At 35.3% G+C, this 24,836-nt stretch overlaps 1 protein-coding gene across 1 annotated transcript in view; it reads left to right on the top strand.

The window, feature by feature from the left end:
- TMEM135 (transmembrane protein 135) overlaps window positions 1-24,836 on the top strand; it is a 249,545-nt gene that overhangs the window by 203,472 nt on the left and 21,237 nt on the right. The window contains exon 7 of the mRNA XM_032640541.1: window positions 23,172-23,213. Coding sequence (XP_032496432.1) covers window positions 23,172-23,213 — 42 coding nt within the window. The remainder of the gene's footprint in view (window positions 1-23,171; window positions 23,214-24,836) is intronic.

The following is a 24,836-nucleotide window of genomic DNA, read 5'->3' as shown; positions in this document are numbered from 1 at the left end:
CATCCCTTTTGGTTTGTATGTGTATTGGTATTTAGAACAGAGTATACATATTACAGATGGAATTTAATAATCTCAGCATCAATGGGATGAGGTCAGGAGTACCAGGATGGGTAAGAGAAACAATCAGAACTGTGAGTGAAATCAGTGCAAAATATATAAGTCAAATGAGACATTTACTGTCTAAGGACTATAGAATTCTATTTGTAAATGTGGTAGATTGATTATGTACATGTTGAAATTAAGTTTCCCTAAATGTCTGACGTTGCTTAAAGAAAATGTCTCAAAGTTTTATATTCTTTGAGTTAATGATCATGTGATCACATTAATAAATTACTAAGATAGTATGAAAATTGCTTTCTCTTTAGTGATTTATTTAACCTGTTAAGTGGTAAAACTAAATAAAAATTGTTTTCTTATTGAAGGATGTCATTATACTTTCTTGGAAATATTTTTCCAGAATTTCCTAGTACAGTAGATTACCTTTATTAAACAGATATATTTAGCTGTGCCCATATTCCAGTGTTGGACCCTGTATATGTTTGAGAAAATCTTGTGTTGAGCAATTTCCTCAAGTCCACTTAGTATTGAAATATAAATATATAATGAAGGCTATTTATTAGATCAGTAGTAATCATGAGAGCTAGCATATCTATAACACTTACGATGTGCCAGGCACTGCTTAAGTACTTTACAAATGTTAATTAATTCTCAAAACAACCCTCTGAGGGTAGGTGCCATTATTATCACCCTATCTTTATAAGTGGGCAAACTTATAGAGAGGGTTAATTAAGTTGCTATTATAAGTGGCAGAGCCAGGATCTGGACCCAGATGCTTTTAACCATTATGCTAAATTGGTTTAATGTGATGCCAGGAAGAATATGACCTGTAAAAAGTAAAACTTTTTCTTTCCTGCATTCTGTTTCTTATTTTCTCAGTCGTATGGACTACTTAGAATTGGGTTCAGTGCTTAAGATGGAAAAACCTAAAATACAGTGGCTTAAACATGAGGTAAATTTACTTCTTACATAAAAGAGGACCCCAGGCGGGGGGTCCAGAGCTGATACGGTAACTCCAGAGTCATTGTGTCCTAACTCACTGTTGCACCACGCTTCTGAATAAACTTCATTCTTAAGATCACTTCCTATACTAAGATGGCTGCGAGGACTCCAGCCTTTGTATCTGTCTTATAGGCTAGGAGGAAGGTGAATGGCAAAAAAAGAAAAAGAGACGCTCCTATTGAAATCAACTTTCTTTAGACAAAGCCGGCTCCACACAACACTTCTGCTCTCCTCTCATTGCTCAGAATTCAGTCGCATGGCCATACAAGCTGGGAATTGTGGTCTTTTATTCTGGAGAGTAGCATGCCTAACTAGATAATGGGATTCTGTTACTAAAGTAGAAAGGGGGAATGGTATTAGGTAAGTATCTAGCAGTCACCATCCTTGGATCCACATCTTTTCAGACTCATTTTTTTTTTTTTTTTTTTTGCGGTACGCGGGCCTCTCACTGTTGTGACCTCTCCCGCTGCGGAGCACAGGCTCCGGACGCGCAGGCTCAGCGGCCATGGCTCACGGGCCCAGCCGCTCCGTGGCATGCGGGATCTTCCCGGACCGGGGCACGAACCCGTGTCCCCTGCATCGGCAGGCGGACTCTCAACCACTGCGCCATCAGGGAAGCCCCAGACTGATTTTTTAATACTGATTTTATAAGTACATTTTGAACTGAAGTTTAAATAACTGACACAGACCGAAGACAAGGATTGAGAAGCAGTAGAATGGGATTTGGGGACACTCATGGCATATAGTGAGGTTAGTGCAAAAAACAAATTGGAGAGGGCATAAGTCATAATTGCTGTAGTTTTCAATTACTACAGGGAAATTCTATCATAAAATGATAAGTGAAGTCTAATTATACATTCACCTAAAATATATGTTATATTATTAACAGGTTAATGAAAAGCAGCGTTTTTAAATTGGATTTCCAGTTCCTTTATGGGGAGGGGGTGGATGAAAAAATTCTCACCTGTTTGTTTCATTTATTTAGGTATGTGAGAAAAGATGATTATTGAACTGAGAAAGTCCTAAATGATCAGGAAGAAATTCCTTCCTAATTCTCCCTCACTCACAGGAGATATGTACTCTTGTCCATCATCCTCTTTTAAAGAATGGTAGACATGCTATATTTTATTTCACACGGTTGTGGGAGTTTTATTATATCAAAAAAAACAGAAAAAGAAAAGAAAAAATAGTATTTTAGAGGAAAAATCTTTCATTGGAAAGGTATTTTCTTCCCACTGAAGATAATAGTAAGCTGCAAACGGTTACCTAAGCTTATTTCTTACTTTATTCATAGCTTAGATTTCATGATTTTTTTAAAAAAACTATTTATTTTTTGGCTGCGTTGGGTCCTCGTTGCTGCACGCGGGCTTTCTTCTAGTTGCGGCAAGTGGGGGCTTCTCATTGCAGTGGCTTCTCTTGTTGCGGAGCACAGGCTCTAGGGGCACGGACTTCAGTAGTTGTGGCCCATGGGCTCAGTAGTTGTGGCTCACAAGCTCTAGAGTGCAGGCTCTGTAGTTATGGCATACGGGCTTAGTTGCTCTGTGGCATGTAGGATCTTCACGGACCAGGGCTCAAACCCGTGTCCTCTGCACTGGCAGGTGGATTCTTAACCACTGTGCCACCAGGGAAGTCCCTTCATGATTGTTTTTGGTGGTGATACATAAAAACTTTTCATGAAAGTAGAAAATTTTGTGCATGTTATACATTTCAAAGAATAATGCGTGAAACTAAGTGTCAGGATCAATACTCTTATTTTCCTGTGAGTGTGCTCTGGAATACAGGATAGCTAAGTAAAGTCTTGTTTACTTTCAGGGGAGAGTAACTACTCTTTTTTAAAGACGGTCTGAATATGAATATTTACATGTTCATTACACACTATCAACTATAACCTTTTTAAATAACTTAAGTTTCCAATAAATGATTTAAGAATTTGAACTAGAACAAGAAAACCTTCTATATCTTTATTTCACAAGTATATTAGGAACAAAATTCTGACCTTAACGGTCAAAGATATTGAATGGATGGTCATGGATTTAACAGTGTTCTAGTCTATCTCATCGTTGCTTTTGTATTTTTTCTCTTGCTGACCAATTAGTAAACCCAGTTTACTAGTGTTAATGTTCTTTGTTTTGTTTGATTTGTTGCTTGTGGAAACCTTATTAGAGCTTTTCAGAGTGGATTGCAGTCAGAAGTGATTTATTTTGTGTATCTAAGCTGGATTCCAGCTGCTTGAGGTTTTTCTCTTAGATGTCTAGATTTCAGATAGCATCTAGATTGAAAAGACAGTTCTGGTTAAGAGGCCTATCCTAGTCTTAAGCAGTTTAAATTCTTTGTTTTTCTAAGTTTCTAAGAATTTTACTTAGATTTTTATGTTAAAAATCACTATTTATGCTTAAATATTTATATTGATAGGATTATAGATTCCATAATTTGCTTTTAAAAATGGCTAGTTTTAAGGAAGAATTATATTGTTTAAAAAATTACTCATACTTTTCTCATTTTGACTAGCCAAATCAGTAGAATTCAGTAAGCTGTTTCTGAGTAAAGTCCTACAGCATATAACAAAAGAACTTTCCCTTTAGTGCTTCTAATTCAGAAGTTACAGCCTCTGAGTGTGAAGAGACAGGCTCCTGTTCATACTCACCATATGATTTGTCGTATCCTAAGTCTTTCCATTACTTTTTGCATTTTTATTTTATTCACCAAAACGTAAGCAGTTTCACATCTAGTTCTGACTTACATGACTTGTCAAACCCTTCTGTTTATTATTAAAATTAACATAGCCTTCTTCACAATGCCACAAATTTAAAATGTTCTGTGAAATAACATTTTCTGGGAAAGTATCAGCCATCATTACTCTTAGACTACAGATTTCTGTAGATGTTCTCACTGGTTTCGTTTTTGTTTTTTTTTTTAAGAGAAATTAAATTTTTTTCAGATTCAAATCATATGTACCAGAAGGAACATCTGTAAAAATCTCAATACACTTTCTCTTATGTGAATTCTCAGTTATAAAATACTTCTCTTCTATCAGGTTACCTATCAGTTTACTTTTAGAAAGGTCATTTATGATTGCTTCCTTCTTGACTATAATCCTTAGAAGAAAAGCCCCCTTGAAAATTATACACCAGCGCGAAAAAAAATATGTCTGTAATCACAGTCTTATTGGGTTCAGTTAATCAATATCAACTCCCTAGAGCTCCAGTATGGTCACATTAACTTACTGTGGATTTCTGTCAGGTTTTCATGGTTCTAATATCAATGAAGAGGAGAAAGTTGTACCACACATCCTATTACCACCCTATTAATTTTAATCTTTAGAAAGTCACTTATATGCAGGCTGCAGTTGCTTTTGTGATTATGTTGAACTGCGTTGTTCAGTATAATAGCCCTCAGCCAAACACAGCTATTGAGCACATGAAATGTGGCTACTCCAAATTTAAGGTGCTGTAAGTATAAAGCACACCCAGATTTTGAAGACTTAGTATGGGAAAAGATGTAAATATCTTATTAATAATTCTTTTATGTTGATTATTTGTTGACATAATACCTTGGATATATTGGGTTAAGTGAAATATATTATTAAAATTAATCACATGTTTTTACCTTTTAAAATATGGCTACTAGCAAATTTAACATTTTATATACACAGCTTGGATTATATTTCTGTTGGACAGTGTTACTGTAGCAGATACAAGACTGGAGATGATCTCTATAGATCTGGTCCGAGCACTGTGATGATTCTGACTGATCTGATTGGTTCTGGAACCATCATTTTATTTCCGATTGTTATGATGTTGAGGTCTCTATTTAGGATTTTACAGTGTGCTATTTTGGAACGTAGAACTCTTGGAAAGTCCTTTTTATTTCTCAGGGCATGAACCAAAAACTACCTTTGCTTTCAAAGAATTTAAGCCCTTAAACTTTTCATTAGCCCTAGATCGTCTCATTTCTGAAGTTGGACCTTTCTAGCTGGTACGACTATTACCCTGCTTTTCTTCATCCTTTTATTATTAAAAACCTCAAATTTATTAATTTTATCTCCATGTTTCCATTTGTTCCATCCAAAGCTTTTGGCTTCTTACATTCTGAGTTCTTCTTCACTAAGTCTATAGTAGAAAGAATATAGGATTTAGAGGCAGAAGTCTTAGATTCTAATTCTGGTTCCTTCTCTAATAATTTATTAGCTGAACAATCCTGGACAAGACACTTTTCTTCCTAAACCTCAGTCTTTTTATCTGTAAAATGGATGTTGTGGGGACCAAATAAAACACCATACAAATGTTGTTATTACCTACCCACGTTCTTAGAGGTCTTTTTAATCTTTTTGACAGTAGTTGACTTCAAGGCTACTGTCCTCTCCTAGTACCCTTTATTCCTTGCTGTTTATTTTAATTGTCATTTTAGATCTTCTCATTTGCTCGTCCATTGATATTTGTGGTTCTACCAGTCTTCAGTTCTTCTAACGGACTATGGTTATAAAGAAAAATAGAACAAATATATGATATTGTTCACAAAGTGGAAATCATCACTTGGAATCTGCACATAGATTTTTAAAGGCTGAGATTGTAGATTCAGAAAAAAGTTCCAACACCAAGGGGAGAGGAAGGAGAAAACCGTAACTTGTAGAAAACAAGACCCAAGGGAAGGGGAGAAAGGAACTTAGCATGTACTGAATACCTGTCTTGTTCCAGGCATTGCTCTTGATAGATGATTGTATGTTACCTCATTTTAATTATTTTCCCCCCTGTCTTACAGAGGAAGAAACTGAGGATCAGGCATATTAGCTAACCTGCTTTTAGTTTATTCAGGTCCCTCCTTATTATTTATCTGTGTTTTCCCCCCAGACTTTGTTTGGTAAGTGTTGTTTTACTTTGGGCATTCAAGTTCTGTGCTAATGATGTAGATAGTGTTGGTCTCAAGTGTACTAGCCAAAGTAAATGAAACTTGAGTATTTTTAAACAAGGATACCAGATATGAGATTTATGAAATGTATTTTGTACTGTTTGGGGGAATATAGGTCTCTAGACCAGTCTTTAGAGTGGGTGGAATGGGTGTGGCAGTAATTCAGGAAGCCTTCCCCTCCCAAGCTAGAAATGTCAACAGAACTTTCAAGTCTGAAAGCTGCTGAACACTAAAAATGAAACCCTTCTCAATGTCTGTTTCTTTCCCACATTCCCTCAGGGCTCAACTCCCACTATTCTGTCAGCTACTCCCTTTCCTGGTAGGCAAAGGGAAAATGGTAATTGTGAATTTGTGAGTCAATGCTGCAGCCTTCAGGGCGAAATCCAGCCTCATTTGAAATTTCTTCACAAATGTGACTTTTAACAATCTCTGCTCACTTCCCTCAAAGCTGTCCTCCCTGTCTACACTTCTCCACTTATTAGCTCCCTAATGCTCTACCCGGTACATGTCCTTCTCAGGTTCCACCAGTACCTTCCTACCTTCTGACTTACTTTTTCAGAAAGGCCCAAGTATCTTGTCTTGTGGCAGATATTCTGTACTGACTCAAGCGTAGAATTAGTAGCAGGAGTGAATGAACTCTTGAGAAAGAAATACCATATTTTCAACTCTATGTCCTCATATTAGAGAAGGCTAGACAAGACTTCCATAAAATATGATTTGTAAGTGCACTGGTTTCTAAAGAAATCTTTTTTTCCCTTAAGGAATTCTAAGAAGCATCTGTTGTATTTCTAGAGAAAATCATCTTTAACCTCTCCTTCATTTTTTGTTTTATTTAAATGAATGGACATTTGAGAAGGCCTTGTCTCCATGTTCAGGCCCCTACAATTTTTCTGCTATAAAAAAAAGTATGTGAAGTGTTACTATTACATTGGGTAATTTTATTTCAAACTAAATACGAGACTGTTATTTTCTTCTGTCCTGCTGTATGATTGTCTTTTGTGTTTTCACTTGACTCTCCCTCCTCTTTAGCCTTTTGGAATTTTGCCTCTGAAGCTTGAATCCCCTTCCTTTTTTCTGAAAAAATGAGATGCAGAACAAGGCATGGCTTGAAGTCAAAAGTAAATTCCTGTATTTAAGTGCTAGCAACCGTTATAGGCTGTCAACCTGATGCTTATAGTGAGTGGTGCCTATCAACCACTTGGCTGTTAGGTGACCATATGTTCTAGGAAAGGGCACTGGACTAAACTCTAAGAATGTTGAGTTTTGATACATTGCTGCCAGAACAATCACTCTGTATATTAAGAGTTTGTCTGGCAGGATACTGAAAACCTAAAATATAACCCACACGTACAAACTTGTTGGAAGACAGAATACATTTTTCATCAAGTTAGCGTCTCAGTGAGAAAAACCAAGATAGTTTGGATTTTAAAGTTTTCCTCCCACTTTTCTCTACTGCCAGCCTCCACAGGGCCCCTAATTATGTAGCACTGAAGATTATTTTCTTCATTTTTAAATAATATTATTGCTTTTGACTCAGCAGTATTTCAGTTTACATATACAAAGGAAAATATAAAATTACAAGAGATGGACATTAGCTAGGATGGTATTTAAGGAGAGAATTGATATGTAATTAGAACTACTTAGATGTGACCGTACACCAGTTTTGCTCATCTTTGAAAAATAACATATACAATCCTAAATATGTGTGTATGTGGGTGTGTATGTGATCTCGCTACTATCTTTTTTTTTTTTTTTTCTTTTTTGCGGTACGTGGGCCTCTCACTGTTGTGGCCTCTCCCGTTGCGGAGCACAGGCTCCGGACGCGCAGGCTCAGCGGCTATGGCTCACGGGCCCAGCCGCTCTGCAGCATGTGGGATCTTCCCAGACCGGGGCACGAACCCGCGTCCCCTGCATCGGCAGGCAGACTCTCAACCACTGCGCCACCAGGGAAGCCCTTGCTACTATCCTTAATATATTTTTAAACATTTCTAATGTAGGCTCATTAAATGTTCTAAGATATTTTCTTGTTAAATATTAGGTCATATATACATTAAATATTCTAAGATATTTTCCTATGAAGTATTACACGAGTATGTTCTACCTTTCAAAACAGGTAAAGCAAGAGCATGTTGCAGGAAGTCAGCTTGTAACAAATATAGGTGTATATAAACAATATACTCTATTCTTAATTCAACAGAACTGTTATTTGCTGTACTTAATCCAACAGAACTCAGATAATTTTCACATATACATGTTACAGACAGATTTAAAAGTAGATAAACCACCTGGAGGTAAAAATATAATTTTGAACATTTGAGTATTTAGTTTGTTCACTTGTATTAGAAGTTATTTTACTTTGGGTAGAACGTTAATTATATAATTTTTTTTCTACTCAGAACATACAAAGCTATATCTTCAGTGATCCCTAGAATTCAAAGTTTCAATCCATCTCATATAAATTTAGTATTGATTCAATTTATTTAAATTTGACACCTAGAAGCAGATTGTGACTGTCTCAAGTTTGAGCAAATCATAAAAATGTATAATTATTTTGTATCAGAATTTTTAAGTTGTGAGGAATCCTAAGGATCATTCAGTTCCATCTTTTCACTTTATATTTGAAGAAACTAAGGATCATAAACGTAAGTTTCTTTTTAAGGTCTTGTAACTATTTAGTGAAAGAGCCAGAATTAAAAATTAAATTCTCAGACTGTCTTACCGTGATCAACTGTGGAGTCTAAAATGGGAGAACACTAACTAGAAGGAAAAGAATTAACCTCTCAGTATATCAGGCCATATATATCTACTGACCTATTTGTGGATGATAGATCATCTCTGTTGAAATTCATGATAACCTTAAGACTGTTCTAAGTCATTAACATTGTTGGCTCTGATACAGTAAATGAAACATTGCTCAAGTAGGAGTAGCTGTGTTTTCTTTCTCTCGCATTTTGAAATTATCAATGCCACATGATCGATATCGAAGAAATACCTTCCAGATGGCTTTGTTTTTGTTTACTGATTCTATTTTGCAATGGATGTCCTTGAAAGAATATGGGCCTTATAGTTTTGGATGACCTTTCATTCCTCCCTATTCCTCATTTAGGCTGGTCAGATAGGATTTTGTTTTTGTCTTTAAGATAAGCATGACTGTTGGCATGTAAATCCGTTGTTACATTTTATGTGTATATTCAAAAGACTTCATTTTTCCAAATAGTTTGATGAATTAAAACCTTTTTATTCTCATTTTCTACCCTGGTAGAATTTCACTTCTAATAAAGCTTGAGGGAAAGTAGAATACCTTTCTAAAGTTTCTCAAAAAATATCAGGTTATTCCTGTAACCAGTCCCCTAATCTTCCCTCCCCTGCCCAACTCTTCCAAAAAAAGATCCTCAAAAGTGGAGTGACAAGGCTGTTAAGGGTCATCAAACTTAAGATTTCCCATGAGATCCTCATAGAAGGGACCTCACCATAAAAACTGAGAGCACTTTGAAAACAAAACAGTTTTCCTGGAACCTGGGAGAGAAGTTTGAAGAGACTACAGATGATGGCAGAAAAACTCAGACTGTCTGCAGCTTTCCATTGGTTCAACATCAGCAATGGGATGGGAAGGAATTAGCACAGTAACGAGAGAATTGGATATGGTGTTAATTACACAAAGGTATATAACTATTCCATCCAAAGTGCCTTGTTGGCAGTCTTGGTTTCTACCATCCTTCTCTGTTCCCACAGTAAATAAATTATGTGACTTTATTAATTGTACACACACAGAGCAATATCTAGAACTACACTATGGTTGCTGAAAATGAGGTTATTCTCTGTGGCAGAGATAGTGTAGATGAATTCCTGATTGCAAAGTGAGAAATCGAGGGGTTTTGAGGGGCTTTTTTTATTACAACAGCTAGTATTGATTACCTGAATTTTATAGTGTCTTAAAGTTTAATACTTTATGTCTTCATTTAGTCATGGTTTTGAAAAATTATTTTTAAACCAATTTTTTAATCTATCAGAATATATTAAAATGTCTTAAAGTTGATGTATAGTTTAATCTATTAAAATAAAGAGCAATATAAGTTTTTAGATGGCTTTAATATTGGTTGCTTTCAACAGAATTCAGTTTGTAAGTTGATGTTTAAAAAGTTTAAACAGATACTGCTAAGTGAGATTATAGTTTAAAAATAAACAATGAGGTGGAATTCAGTACTAGGTCATGAAAGCGACACTTAGAATATCTTTGTTAAACACAGATCTGGTCATGTCATTCTTGTGGGGCGTGGGGCCTTTTGCCTTATAGCTAAAGTTCAAACTCATTTTTGACATGGTTTGGCCTATGCCAGTCTTTCTCTACACTGTTTCCTCCTTTCCATGTGCCACTCACATTAAACCTCTTCAGTTCCCAGAATACCCAATGTGCTCTCTTTTTTAAGTCTTATATATATTGTCCTTCTCTGCGTTCTTCCTCCACTTCTTCCTTTATGTACCACCTTAAATATCTCTTTTTTTCCTGGGTAGTCTTCCATGACCAAGCCAGGGTTAGACACCTCTCCTTTGTGCTCCTTTAGCACTGTGTGCTTTATATTAAGGTATTTCCTGTAATGTAGATGCACTTTTCATTTAACATGTATACACCGCTGGATTGTGAACTCTTGGAGAACACGGACGCTGGCTATCCCCAGTCCTTCGCAAACTGTCTAGTACATAGTAGACTCAAAGTATATATTTGTGAAATATTTAACTGCGTGAATGAATGTGAATAATGCCCCAACCTACAAACTTTATGGTCTCACTCTTTTATTCAGTTACAACTCCTAGTTCAGTGTAAACATGCCTATAGCTGCATTCCCATTCCTGCCTTTTGGACTTGATAGTTTTATATTACAGTCACCGTTATATTTCATTTGGGGTGTTAAAAAAATAGCTCCTCATTCAGAAAGATTAGAGACCCCTTTTTAGACTCCGATTTATGCACATTTATGTCTAAGTGTAAATTCATACCAAATTATCAGGGAAAAAACTAATACAAATTTATATTAAGGATGAACACTGGGAGTTAATAAGTAATGGGTAGCTGAGTTTAAAATAAACACATTTTTTAGAAACTAAATATTTTTAAAAAGCTTATTAGAATTGCTGTTAAAAAAATGAATCCAAGAAACATGGTACCCAATTAGAAATATAATTACTCAAAAATACAGTGTTTTCAGTTACTACACAGATAAAAATTTCGTTCTTTCAACATATATTTATTGATTGACCTATATGCTATGCACTGATATAGGCACTTGGAATACATAGCTGAACAATGTGAAATTCCTGAATGCTTTAGTAATGAGAAAAAAAAAAAATGGAGCTCAGAGTACACACACACACACACACACACACACACACACGCACACATGTTTATTATGCATGTACATAAAATACTAATTAATATGTTGTAGACAAGCTTATTTCTAAAATCAGTAACAGATTTTAAGAATATCATACTTAAAGTCAAATATTGAAGTTATTGTGTAAAAGACTAAATGATTGTAGGATTGGGGAGGAAAAGGGGAATTATGCCTTGAATTTCCTTAAATATTATAAACACATACAATTGATCTTCAACAAAAATATGCTTGGCGTGTTATAGTAGGCTATGTTATTGTTCAAAAGCCTTTGCTGCCTCTCTCTGGGGAAGCGTTATATTCCCTGCCCTATTAACATCATGCCTGGCCTTCGATTTGCTTTGGCTAATGAAATATGAGTGGAAATGGCTTATGCTTACTTTAGAGCAGAAGCTTTGGAGCCAGAACACAGTGTCCTGTATTCTCTTTTTTTTCCCTGCTTTGACAATCAGCAGATCTGAATAGACACTTCTCCATCACACTAAGGTCCGAAATAAAGATGACATGTAGTTGAGCCATAGCCAACCCTTGTTTGACAGTTAGCATGAGCAAGAAATAAACTTTTATTGTTGAAACCATTGGAATTTTATTGGAATCACATGGGGATTTTGTTAAAACGCAGATTGTACAGGTTGGGCCCCACTCTTGGAGCTTCTGAATTCAGTAGACCTGGGATGGCAACCAGTATTTTTATTTCTAACAAGTTATTATCATCTGATGTTGATGGTGTTCCAAGTGGTCCACACTTTGAGAAACACTGACCTATCCTTTCCTGACTAATACGGTCTGTTAGTTTATATTTCTAGATACCTTAATTACACAGTAAATGCTCTGATAACAAGATGCAGAATATTTCCCAGCCTCATTGTTAGAAGAAGTAAGCTCTATAAAACTGCCTTTGATTTCTGGGACACGGACACACAAAATGCCATAAGAAACCCTGTATTTGGAAGAGTGGATTAGATAACTATGGATATTACTAACACATTAGCCAGAGCCAATTAAAAACTGCCAAAAATATACAAAGAGCAAAGGAAGTTTGAGAAAGAAACAGACCCATCTAATTGTGGGAGAAATTGCCATCCCTGATGGACTTGGTAGGAATTCTCTTGAAAAGAGAGGGTGGTTAAAGAGGGCATTGCTTATGGAAGGACCTGGGTGACCAAAATGAGTGAGGTGAGAAAGTGTGAAATGTGTCTGAAAGTAACTACTAATACAGTTTGCTACTGAGAGACAGATAAGGAAGAAGTGATCTCATGAATTTCTTTCAGAAGTCCAATTTCTTATGTAGTGTATAATAGAAAACACAATAAAGCTTCGTTTCAGTCCTGTTTTTTGTACTCATGTCTGGGATTGAGGTGCTTTTGGAATTTAAATTGCTAAAAGTGGCACATTAATACCAAGGGTTGGCCTTATGATTGTCCAGGAAATTTTGGAGAGACTGATGTAAAAAATAACTGTTGTGAAGAGGGAGGTGCATGAGAGAAGCCAGCATGGAGTCCTGACCAAAGTCAGGCCACATGTTTCAATGGGAGGACATGCGGAAAAGAGGAAAAGGAAATTGGTTCCTTTAAAACTATCCATGCTCTTCCGTCCCTTGTAAAGTCTTTGCATAATGTCAGTTGGAAGGATTTCGCTCTCTCCCTTCATTCAGGTGATTTGTGATTTCTCTCCTACACCCCAAGACCCCTCTTCTTCCCTGTAGTATTTCTTCTCCACAGTGAGCCCCCAGCAGGCACAGAGAGTTAGTTGATTGGGGTGTAAAGTGATTTTATTGTTGTGTGAGGATGTCTTCGACCAAACTCTGTTTGGGGGCAAATCATTTAATCTCCCTGGGCCTTGGTTTCTTAATCTGTAAAATATAATTCTCTCAGGTTACTTTAGTTCCAGTATTTCATTTTTCTAGTACCATTGATAGTCCAGGAAGATTCCAATATGTTAACTTGCCCAATTTCAGTCATACATAACACAAATTAAGTTCATAATCTTTGAGATGAATGAAGTAAACTGTAGTTTTTAAATGAAATTTTTAATTTATTTATTGATTTATTTTTGTGGTACGCGGGCCTCTCACTGTTGCGGCCTCTCCCATTGCGGAGCACAAGCTCCGGACGTGCAGGCTCAGCGGCCATGGCTCACGGGCCCAGCCGCTCCGCGGCATGTGGGATCTTCCCGGACCGGGGCACGAACCCGTGTCCCCTGCATCGGCAGGCGGACTCTCAACCACTGTGCCACCAGGGAAGCCCGAAGATTTTTATTTTAAAGTTAGGATACTCTATAGTCCTCAGTTAATCAAAAAATTATAGCTTTCCAAAAGCATCCAAAATACTGTTTTTGCTCCATCATCCGGAGATGCATGTTTTATTTATTTTACATTTGAACTTTGATATTAAATAAGCATAACTTTATGAAAAAGTATAGCCTACATAGCTGCTCATTTTGTTCAATATGAAAACCAATTGCCATATTATTTTAATGACAGATACCAATGTGCATTTGAAAATAAATTAATGTTGATTCAAAGATTCTATATAATTGAAAACATTTGTTTTCATCCTTTTCCCAACCATTATAGGAGGGGAAAAAATGAAAATACTTGCCAATCGTGAGGTCTTTAAAAAATAGATTGGTTCAGTATTGTGGTTATAATTTTGTTTAATGTAAATAATTTTTGTCCATAGCAATGCCATGATTTTAAGAAAATTGCTAAGTTTTTTCTTGAATTTATATAAAACACCATTTTGATCTTAAATTTGGTTTTTGCCTATTGTTAATTTGTAAAGTATAAACGTGCCAGTTCCTTTGGAACTGCAAACAGTTTAGATCCAATGGAGCTAAAATCTGCTCTTTTTACAAGTATTTTAAAGTTCTACTAGCATTGCTATTACCAGTTCATTTTGAGAGGGAAATTCATCCTAATTAACATTTCTTTTAGAAACAGTCTGAAGGTGATTCTTGGTTTCTTAGCAATTGAAGACAGCTTGGAGCATGACCTTCCTTAGTTTGGATTTTAAAGCAAAAGCAGTTCCAGCCTCTCCAAGTTTAAGGAGAAATCTGATTCTATTGGAGTTGTTACTGTAAGTTTGAATCCAAATGTTTCCAATTTGTATTTAGGACACACTGGAAAAAAGTACACAATAATCATCTGGGGACTTACAATCACACTTGATTACCCATAACTGCTGCCTTGCTTCAGCAGCTTTCCTTAGGTTATTGAGAACAAAGCTAAGCACCAGTGTTCCATTCTGTATGAAATAAATGTACTGTAAAATATTTACCAGAATCAAAAATAATATTTTTGACATACTGGGAAAATTCACTATTTAAAGGAATCCAATTGAAAATTATTTGGAAGATATATGATGTGTTCATGAAGCAAACAAAATAATCTTCCACAAATTTCTTCATCTGTTGCTGTTCCAATTTCAGATTTTTGTATATGAGATGAGCTTTCTTAAAGTAGGAACATAATATTAGTTATTTTGTTTTCTCATATTAAGTGCCATATGTGGGTTGAAACTGAATTCTCTGAGTCTGTTTTATTCTTCAAACAATAGTAGACTTAAGAGGAAAAACCTGTTGTGTGTATGTGAGCAATGTAGTGTATTTTAATTGCACATCACAGCTTCTGAGTAGTAAATTGAAATGATTGATTTAACTTGTTGGAGTGTACATATGTGGTTAGGACACTGAAGATTTAAATTAAAAAAAGCTAAAATTAAATCTTTAAATTAATTCCATGTCAATTTTTCTGATATTCTTATATAAATAGGTGTCAATCAAAATCTATAGTTGTTGATCAAGTTTCAGTTACTAAATTATAGCTGAGTACTAAGGTAAGCTTCTACACCTGAAAACAGGTTAGGTAAATTGATTAGAAAAAGTGGTTTATTCTTTCATGTGGGATTTTAAAAACAAAATAAGAAAAATTTAACTTAAAAAAACTATGTAGGGTCTTCCCTGGTGGCGCAGTGGTTGAGAGTCCGCCTGCTGATGCAGGGGACACGAGTTCATGCCCCGGTATGGGAAGATCCCACATGCCGCCGAGCGGCTGGGCCTGTGAGCCATGGCCGCTGAGCCTGTGCGTCTGGAGCCTGTGCTCCACAATGGGAGAGGCCACAACAGTGAGAGGCCCGCGTACCACCAAAAAAAAAAAAAAAAAAAAACTATATAAAATGGTATGTGTTTTCTTTATAATGAAGACAACTGTGAAACACAAATTCAAGGCATTTAGATAGGCATTCCTTTTTTTTAACTTTTAAATTAAACTTTTCAGTTGTATGCACTCCAAATGTATTTGTTTTTAGTACCAATGATAATTACATAATTAGACAAATCAAAATTTTGAAGATCCAGCTATTGTCTGTAACTGTTATTTATAATTAAGTTCTTATATCATTCTTTTCATACCTCCAATATGCTTGAAGTTTAAGCGTTTTCTTTTTTAAAAAAATTTATTTATTTCGTTGTGCTGGGTCTTAGTTGCAGCATGTGGGCTCCTTACTTGTGGCACATGGGCTCCTTAGTTGCGTCAGGCAGCCTCCTTAGTTGTGACATGTGAACTCTTAGTTGCAGCATGCATGTGGGATTTAGTTCCTGACCAGGGATCGAACCTGGGCCCCCTGCATTGGGAGTGCAGAGTCTTAACCACTGCACCACCAGGGAAGTCCCTAAGCATTTTCTGTTTTAAATAATTTTGTTCACATATTATAATAATGTAACTTTTATTTTTGATACTGAATGACTTAGGTGATTGTGATATAATCAATAGAATAGAATATTTTAAGAATCATCAGTGTGCACGACTGTTTGAAATCCAATTTGTCTTTGTTTTTGCCAGTTTTTTTTTAGCATCTTCAGTTGTGCTTTTGCATATGCAGGTGGTCACTGAGTTACAACGGTTCAACTTAGGATATTTCAACTTTACGATGGTGTCAAAGCATTGCGTATTTGGTAGAAACCATACTTTGAATTTTGATCTTTTCCTAAGCTAGCAGTGTTCCTTATGATCCTCCCTAGTGATGTTGGGCAGCAGCTCTCAGTCAGCCACACAAATCAAAAGGGTAAACGACCAACACTTACTACCATTCTGCACCCATACAACCATTTGGATTTCACTTTCCATATGATATTCAATAAATTATGTGAGATATTCAAAACTTTATTATAAAATGGGCTTTGTGTTAGATGATTTTCCCCAACTGTAGGCTATATAAGTGTTCTGAGTACGTTTAAGGTAGGCTAGGCTAAGCTCAGCTATGATGTTTGGTTTGTTAAGTGTATTAAATACATTTTCTTTTTTTAAAAAATTTATTTACCTATCTATCTATTTATGGCTGCATTGGGTCTTCGTTGCTGCACGCGGGCTTTCTCTAGTTGTGGCGAGCAGGGGCTACTCTTCATTGTGGTGTGTGGGCTTCTCACTGCAGTGGATTCTCTTTGTTTTGGAGCATGGGCTTTAGGCATACGGGCTTCAGTAGCTGCAGCATGTGGCTTAGTCGTTGTGGCTTGCGGGCTCTAGAGCTCAGGCTCAGTAGTTGTGGCGCATGGGCTTAGTTGCGGCGCACGGGCTTAGTTGCTCAGGGCACGTGGGATCTTCCTGGACCAGGGCTCGAACCCGTGTCCCCTGCATTGGCAGGCGGATTCTTAACCACTGAGCCACCAGGGAAGCCCTGCATTTTCGACTTAATGATATTTTCAACTTGGGATGGATTTATTGGGACATAATCTCCATCATAAGTGGAAGAAGATCCATACTACTTTTCTCAAATCAAATACTTTAAGGAGATAGATGATGTAAAATGCAGGACTAAAGAAATTTGAAGCTGAACCCATAAAGTACAAATAAAGTAATTAAGCTCTTAGAAAGCACTACTGATACAGGAAATTGTGTGCCAGAACTTTTAGCCAAGATTATTTTCATTTATTTGACAAACATATATATAACTATGCAGATATCTTTTTTAATGATCAGAGATGGTATATAATTTATCTTTGCATTACTTAAATGATCTGCAGCACAGTGTCTTCTCTATGTTAGGTGCCTGATAAATGATTGTAGAGTGAATAAAGATAGATGCTGTAATATTTAACCAATATGTGAGTTTCCTTCTAACCAATTCAATGAGTAAAAAAAGGACAAAAGAACTCTGACATTGATACTTAACGAGTGTTTCTTTTTTTGTCATTGTAGTCACATAGTTATCCATGTTCATTGGGATCATAGTTTCAGAAAATTCTATCTATATCATTTGTTTCAGTTAGTAACTTTATGCCTTCTAGCAAAACTTTTACAGTAGTATTTTAGTAAAGTTGACCGAGTCTTATGTTCTCTGACATAGTATTGGTGAAATAGAGATGAATAACTTTTACACTGTTTAATCTGTTCCTAAATGTTCAGATATTGATGTTTTTAATTAAACAAACTACACAAATAATATTTAACTGTATACTTGTAAAATATTTTAAATGATATATGAATATAGAGAGTAAAAAGTTCTATTCTTCCTTCATGTCTTTTAACCCATCCTACTTCAATAGGTAGCCTGCTAAAACTGTTTGGGGTATATCCTTTTGACCACTTTCTCTAACTTTCTATACTATATAATAAACAGCATTTTATATTTTATCATTAATAATAATATTTTAGCATTGATGCTTCGTATAGCAATAATGTAATCTTTTATCATTATTGAGATTATATCTATAGAATTGCTTGTTGTATCAATACTTAACAGCATTTCTGTAGTGTATATATCATCTCAGTAGTTCGTTTTATAATTTTAAAGTTAAAAAAGAAAAGGTTATTTTTTTCTAAAGGGTTATAAAGGCTATTTTCCCCAATTCTACAGTTTTTTTAGATTTAATTACAAAGAAAAATATATGCAAAATATTTTATTTCTAAAATGGAGATACGTGCCTAATTAGATGAATAAGTCCTATCCCCCTGCCCAGCAAAAGGTATTTCAAAGACTCGTATTGTCAGTGAATTGATTGATATTATTTATCAATGCCAATAAAAGTGGAAAGGCTTTAATTTCAAAAAAAAAAAGAAAAAGGTTGTCTTTGAACCTCTGCCAGGAATAAGTTCCATGTCTAAGTTTTATAAAGCAATAAGCAAATGAAATAATATTAGTAGCAGCCAGTAATCTCAAAACAAATTCAGGGTTTTGTTTGTATGTTACTATTTTTTAAAAAAATTCTTGACATCAGTGAGATCATTATCTATGAGTGATTTAGAATAATTCATTTATTTTCCATTATTATTTCCAATAATAATAGTATCATTAAATACAATTATAGTAAGTGATGAAATTTCAGAATTAGAAATCATTTAATGAGCCAGTTATGGAGGTCATTTACTTCCAGGCTCTTTTTTAGGAGGCTGTGAGATTAAGCCCTTTAATTAAGTGATTTGCTCTAGGTTGATAGGGAAGTTATGACTAGTATCTGTTTCATTGTTCATATCAAGAGTCTTTCCATAGCATCATGCACTGCCTTAGAAATATGTAAAAGGAGATTTATAAAAGTACATTTTTTATATCTGTTATATTTACCAAATAAATGAAAACTGACTAGACAAAAACATTTTAGGAGTCAAAATAGTTCTCAGAGTTTTCAGGTTACTAGAAAGCATATAATAAAGCAGCACATTTACATCATCAAATTCTATGTTGGTGCCAAATGGTAGGGTGTTCTTAGAGATTTTATAACTATATGCAATAATAGGAACAGGAATGTCACCTATTGTTAAAAGTCTCATATTTATGATATTTACTTGGGGGAATTTAATGCAGTTTAACTAAAATTTATTCAAAATTCATATTTTGAATGCCTATGAATTTGTTTTTAAACGAAAATGTGCAACAAAATGTTTGATATAGAAACCACATCAAAGAGCCAGAAATTTTTCCAAAAATGGCTTACTAGTGACATCTGCTGGTACAATGTTGTGATAAAGGTGGCAGTATCTCATGGAAATTAAGAATGAGATAAAGAATCTTTTGGGGCAAAGTTGTTCACTTTACTATCATTTATATTTCTGATTGAAAAAAAATTATCTTATTGGGTTCTCTCCCACTGGCATTGACCAAGAGTATTATTCTAATAATAATGTTAAACTTCTTTATACTTTCTTGTATATAATATGTAATTCCAACCTGACTCTCTATGATTAGCTGCTTATCCGCTAAGTTGTTTGATATAATGCTGCAAATTCTTTTTCCTCTTTGTCTCTCCTGGCTTTGTTTTATATCATACATAGCACAGAACATTGCAAATGTAGAGATTCAGTAACTGTGGATTGAGTCATACTAGTTATTTATGTCATTTGCATAGACTGACTTTAATAGGAAAGTTTATGTCTACATGAGTTAAATGCATTATTTTTATGTACACTCAAAAATTAAAATGAGACTTTATATTAGAGAATGGCTTTATTAGGAGAAATTATTTTTTTTCTTTTATAGAAAAGATTTTCTGCATTACAGGTTATGATGGAATAAAAAATACTCAGTCCTTGACTATTTTCTTTATTGACACTTAATTCCTAGATGATTGTATCTAGTCCCATGGATTTAAGTACTACTTATAAACGAATCAGACCTCTCCCTTGAACCCACATCTATATAGCCAGCTGCTTGCTTCCTTAATATTTCCATTTATAGCTCACATGCATCTCAAGCTTAACATATCTAAAACAAAACTTTGATTTTTCTCCTCAAACCTGTTTCTTTTGTAGTCTTTCTCACTTTAATAAATGGATATTGTATCCCTCCATTTGCTCAAACCAAAAATATTTTAATAATTTGTAAATTCTCTCTTGTACCCCACATTCAAACCATCAAGAAATTCCACCAGTTCTGCTTTTGAAATACATTCAGAGTCTTACCACTCCCCTCCACCTCTGCCACTGTGATCTAGTCCAGGCAGTCATTTCTCCTCCTAATAAGCCTCTTTGCTTCTAACCTTGCCCTCCTGTAGTCTGTTTTCAAACCAGCAAAGTGATTATCTTAAAATTTAAGACAGATCTTGTCACTTCTCTGCTGAGAACCTTCCCAAGTCCTTATCATGCCTACAGGGCCTACAGGAATTGCAGACCACTGGCTCCCTCCACAGCTGTTACTGTGACCTCATTTCCTACCACTGCTTCCCTCCAGCTGCAGTAATGCACTTGCTGTTCTCCTTACATGCCATGCAGATTCCTTATCAAGGGCTTTGTGCTTGCTCTTCCTTCAGACTGAAATGCCCTTCCCTCAATTCAGTAAGGTTTCTGTTCAAATTACCAAATTCCACCTTCTCAGAGAGGCCCTTCCTGACTACACTATGTTAAAAACAAACAAACAAAAGGCCCAACCTGATCACCGTTTCTCCCCTCGTCCTGCTTTGCTTTTTTCCATAGCAGTTATCACCACATGACATACTTACTTTTTTTTTTATCCTATCTCTCCCCCTTCTAGAATGTCAGTGGTATGCAAGCAGAGATTCTATATTGTCCACTGTTACATCCTTAGAACCTAAACCAGTGCTTGCACATAGTAGGCACTCCGTCAATATTTGTTGAATAAATCAGCGAGCCTTAATACATGAATGGAGAATGTGATTTGATTTACATTGTAATAACGGAATCCATCAAATAGTGAGGCACCTTTTAATGGGCTCTGTTTTGTATAAATCTTTATGTTTATATCATACTTTTTACATTTAACACAGATTACAATAGTGTTTCATAGTTAGATTAGGGCTCAGACAATACTTTCGGTGTCAAAATGCCGGGCAGTATTACTATTTTAAAGATTCTTTTTCTGGGAATAATTACTTTTTTGTCCTTTTGACATAGACATCTGACCCTCAATTACATTAACAGACCTTATACACATGAATGGAAAGAAGAATAGCCCCTTTTGAATCCATGCTAAGACTTGATCAATATGAAGTGCTTCCCACAGGGTTCTGCTGAAAGAACCAAACTTCCATCATAATGAAATTGCAAATTCATTTGTAGATGCCCTTTTATATTTGAAAGCTACTTTTTGATGTTTGGTCTGCAGTTAGATTTATTGTTTAAGGTCACAAATATGCAATCATGACCAGACCAAGTTGTCAGAATCCTTTATCTATTCAGCATTGCACAAAGACAAATGGCTATCTTTTAACAATAACATACCAGAGCCAAAATTTGTTCCCAGTTGTACATAATCTTTTAATCAATCTGCTTTCTGTTTTCTAGTCAATAGACTCCCAGCCTAACCCCTCACCACCCCACCTATCTAGAAATTACTCAGTTATGGGTTTTAAATTACTGAGAAACACTTTCTTCAGATGGAAACAGATAACTTTAAGAATTTTAATGCTATAATTTTCCCATGCACGCTTTAAGCTTAACATATGAATTATTTTGCCTTTGTCCTCGTTCTATACAGAGTAGATAATTATATAGTATGTTAGCTAAATTCTCTGGTTACATTCTCACTGTTAACATGACCACAAAGTAGATTATGTTGCTTAATTGAATTCTTAAGTGCTTTAAAACATCTCAGTGCACATGGATTAAGTTTTTCCCTGAGATTCTATATGTCCTCCAATAAAAATGTATATTTAAAAATTTTTAGATAGATTTCTTATATTTTTGTTCATTTCCTTTGTGACCTTTCATATAAAAGGCATACAGAAAGAATTGTCCAGTTAGATTTAAGGCTATACTTTTTGTCCGAGAATATCCAGTGTCTAATATTAACATATGTTAGAGCATCATTATATCACCAATCTTTATAGTTTCTCCAAGGAATTTTGACACTAGATACCCAAAGATTCTCTAGTAACTTGATCATACCTATAGAGCAGACCCTTAAGACCAGGATAGTAACGCCCCCATTTTAAAATCTTGTTTAAATACTTTTTGCAGATGTGAGAATCCCCCCCTCTCCCCTACCCCAGTTGCCATGTAGTTTGAGTCTTCCCCAGTTAAAAGGAATACACTGTTTTAGGAGGAGGTATAAGAGAAAACCATAACTTTTAAGTCAGATGAAGTCGTTTTTTTGTTTTTCCTGAATTCTGACTACTATTTATTTTGTGACCTCGGGGAAGTTAGCACATCTGGGGGCCTCTGCACAGCTGTGGAGTAGAGAAACACCTATTCATAAGAGTTGTGGTATAATTGAATGAGATGACACATATAAAGGGCCCAAAACAATGCCCAGCAATAGTAAGCACTCAATAATATTTGGAATCTTCTCTCTGTGCTCTCCTCCTCCACCCCCTATTCCTCTTGCTACATTATCTGTTCTGATTGGGTTTACTCAGAAGTTAAAATTGTTAACTAAACTTGAAGCCTTTTTGTGCCTGCCAACTCTACATTGCTCTGCATCCACTGAATTAAATAAATAGGGAGAAGTCAGGACCTTGAATTGACCTGTACATAATACCCAGCAGGTGTATGTGGTCTTTCTCTTCGCAACAAATTGCTCCCCCAGGGATTGGCTAGAATGAAGAATACTCCGCTCCCAGCCTTCATTTTAAGTCCACATGGATCCCTTAGAAGATTTACTTTAAATCTCTCTTCAACCTGCAAGTCTGAGAATTGAGCCTTAAATTATGTTAATACGGCATGGGAAGGCATTATCATTTTAATCATTTTGTGTAAGATGGCTTGTTCATTGTTTGTTGTTTGTTTGACCATTTGTACTGCTCAGATCATCGTCCTAAAAGAGTTTCACCTTTAAAAGAAAATCATTTTCAGGAAAAAATTTAATAGCTATTTAATACTACTACTTTATATCTCAAAACAAGTTATTTTATCATTGTAAATTTCTATTGTTTTAGGTGCAAAGATGGTTTGAAAGGATTTACATTCTCTGCACTTAGGTAAGTTGCATATTTTATTTATCTTTATGTTAAGAGAATTTACAAGTTTTTTTTAAAAAGTAATATCATCGTACATGATTGTAATAAATATTTATTGACTCCACTATTTAAGTTGCAAGCAATTTTAAAAGTCACAAAAGTGGCTTTGTGGACATTTCATTAACAGAGTAATTTGTTAATTTTCCCCCTAAAAATCAATCAGTCAGCCACTATTTGGGGGGCCTATTATGTGCCTTACAGTATGGGGTGTTAAAGAAGATTACAAGAACTCTCTGTTTATGGAGCTTGGAAAGACAAAGCTACACATGAACAATTACTGGAAAATGAAGCCCTTAATTGTGTGGTACCAGATTACGGGCTTTGTTAGGGCAGGACTCATGCATTGTCAAACACATTTTGTATTATAGGCTTCACTAGAGTCACTGGAGTCTTCTTTTCACCTCGTAGCCCATCTCTTATCACAGTAATTGGCACGTGGTCGATACTGTAGAGATGTTGGTTAGCATTAGTGTTGAATTTTATGTTTCACCAAACGTTTTCACATACATTAGGAAATTAAACTTTCTCTATTACTGAATAGAGTATTTTTGGTTGTGGAAATTCTTTGGTAACGATAACTAAATCATAACACACAGCAGTAATTTCTTCATGTCATATTTTTCATTAAAAGATCATGAAAATTATTAGAAAATAGCTTTTTGTTGTTATTGCATTGGCTACATAGGATTCTGTGTAATTCACAGATTAAGTGAATTAAGTTTCACTTAAATCAAGTTTAATTAATTAAACTTAATTAAATTAATTAAAGTTTAATTAATTAAATTAAGTGAATTAAGTTTCACTGAAATTAAGTTTCAACTTAAACTGAAAGTTGGTAACAAAATCAAAAGTTGGTTTTCCTAAAGAGAAAACTCTGCCATTGTTCCTGCATCTTTCCTTAGACTCCCAGAATCCTTGCCAAAACTCAGAATGTGTCAGATATTTGCATATGTTTTCTTCAAATCCACTTATAATGAAGAGCTGACTTGGACTCTTTGCACTTAACATTTTTTCTGTGTTACAGGAAAATATTCTGGAAAAATAGTTATTCACTCTTGCTAGTTCTGTAAGATAATAGTGGAAGTTAGGGGAATAGAAAGAGTCAAGGAGAGAACCACGGGAGAAGAGCCAGTGCAGGAATCTGAAGGTAGACTAAGGCTGATTCATCGTAGTTTAAAACATAGTTAATAATGTACAAAGTTTGGTGACTAAGACCCCAGGCCTTAGAGTTAAACAGTTCTGGGTTCAAATAATTACTGATATTTTTGACTGTGGACAAGATGCCTTTTCATGTTAACTGTCATGGAAAGTGTGGTACCTACTTCATAGTGTTTTGCTATGAGGGTTAAATGATTTAATCTTTGTCCAAGGCTCAGTGCTGTGCCTGTCATGTAGTAAATGCTCAGAAAATGCTCACTGTTACGATATTCCTTTGCTAGGTATTAATTAAATATTTATTATGTGCCCGACATAATAAATAACTAAATATTTATTATGTGCCAGGCACTGGGATATAATAACAAAGAAGGTATCTATAGTCTCACAGATCCCACAGTTTAGTGGGGCAGGGAAACTACTAAAAAG

Source organism: Phocoena sinus, chromosome 8 (assembly GCF_008692025.1).
Source record: "Phocoena sinus isolate mPhoSin1 chromosome 8, mPhoSin1.pri, whole genome shotgun sequence".
In the NCBI taxonomy this organism is placed as follows: Eukaryota; Metazoa; Chordata; class Mammalia; order Artiodactyla; family Phocoenidae; genus Phocoena; species Phocoena sinus.
This window is presented reverse-complemented; position numbering and strand designations above follow the sequence as displayed.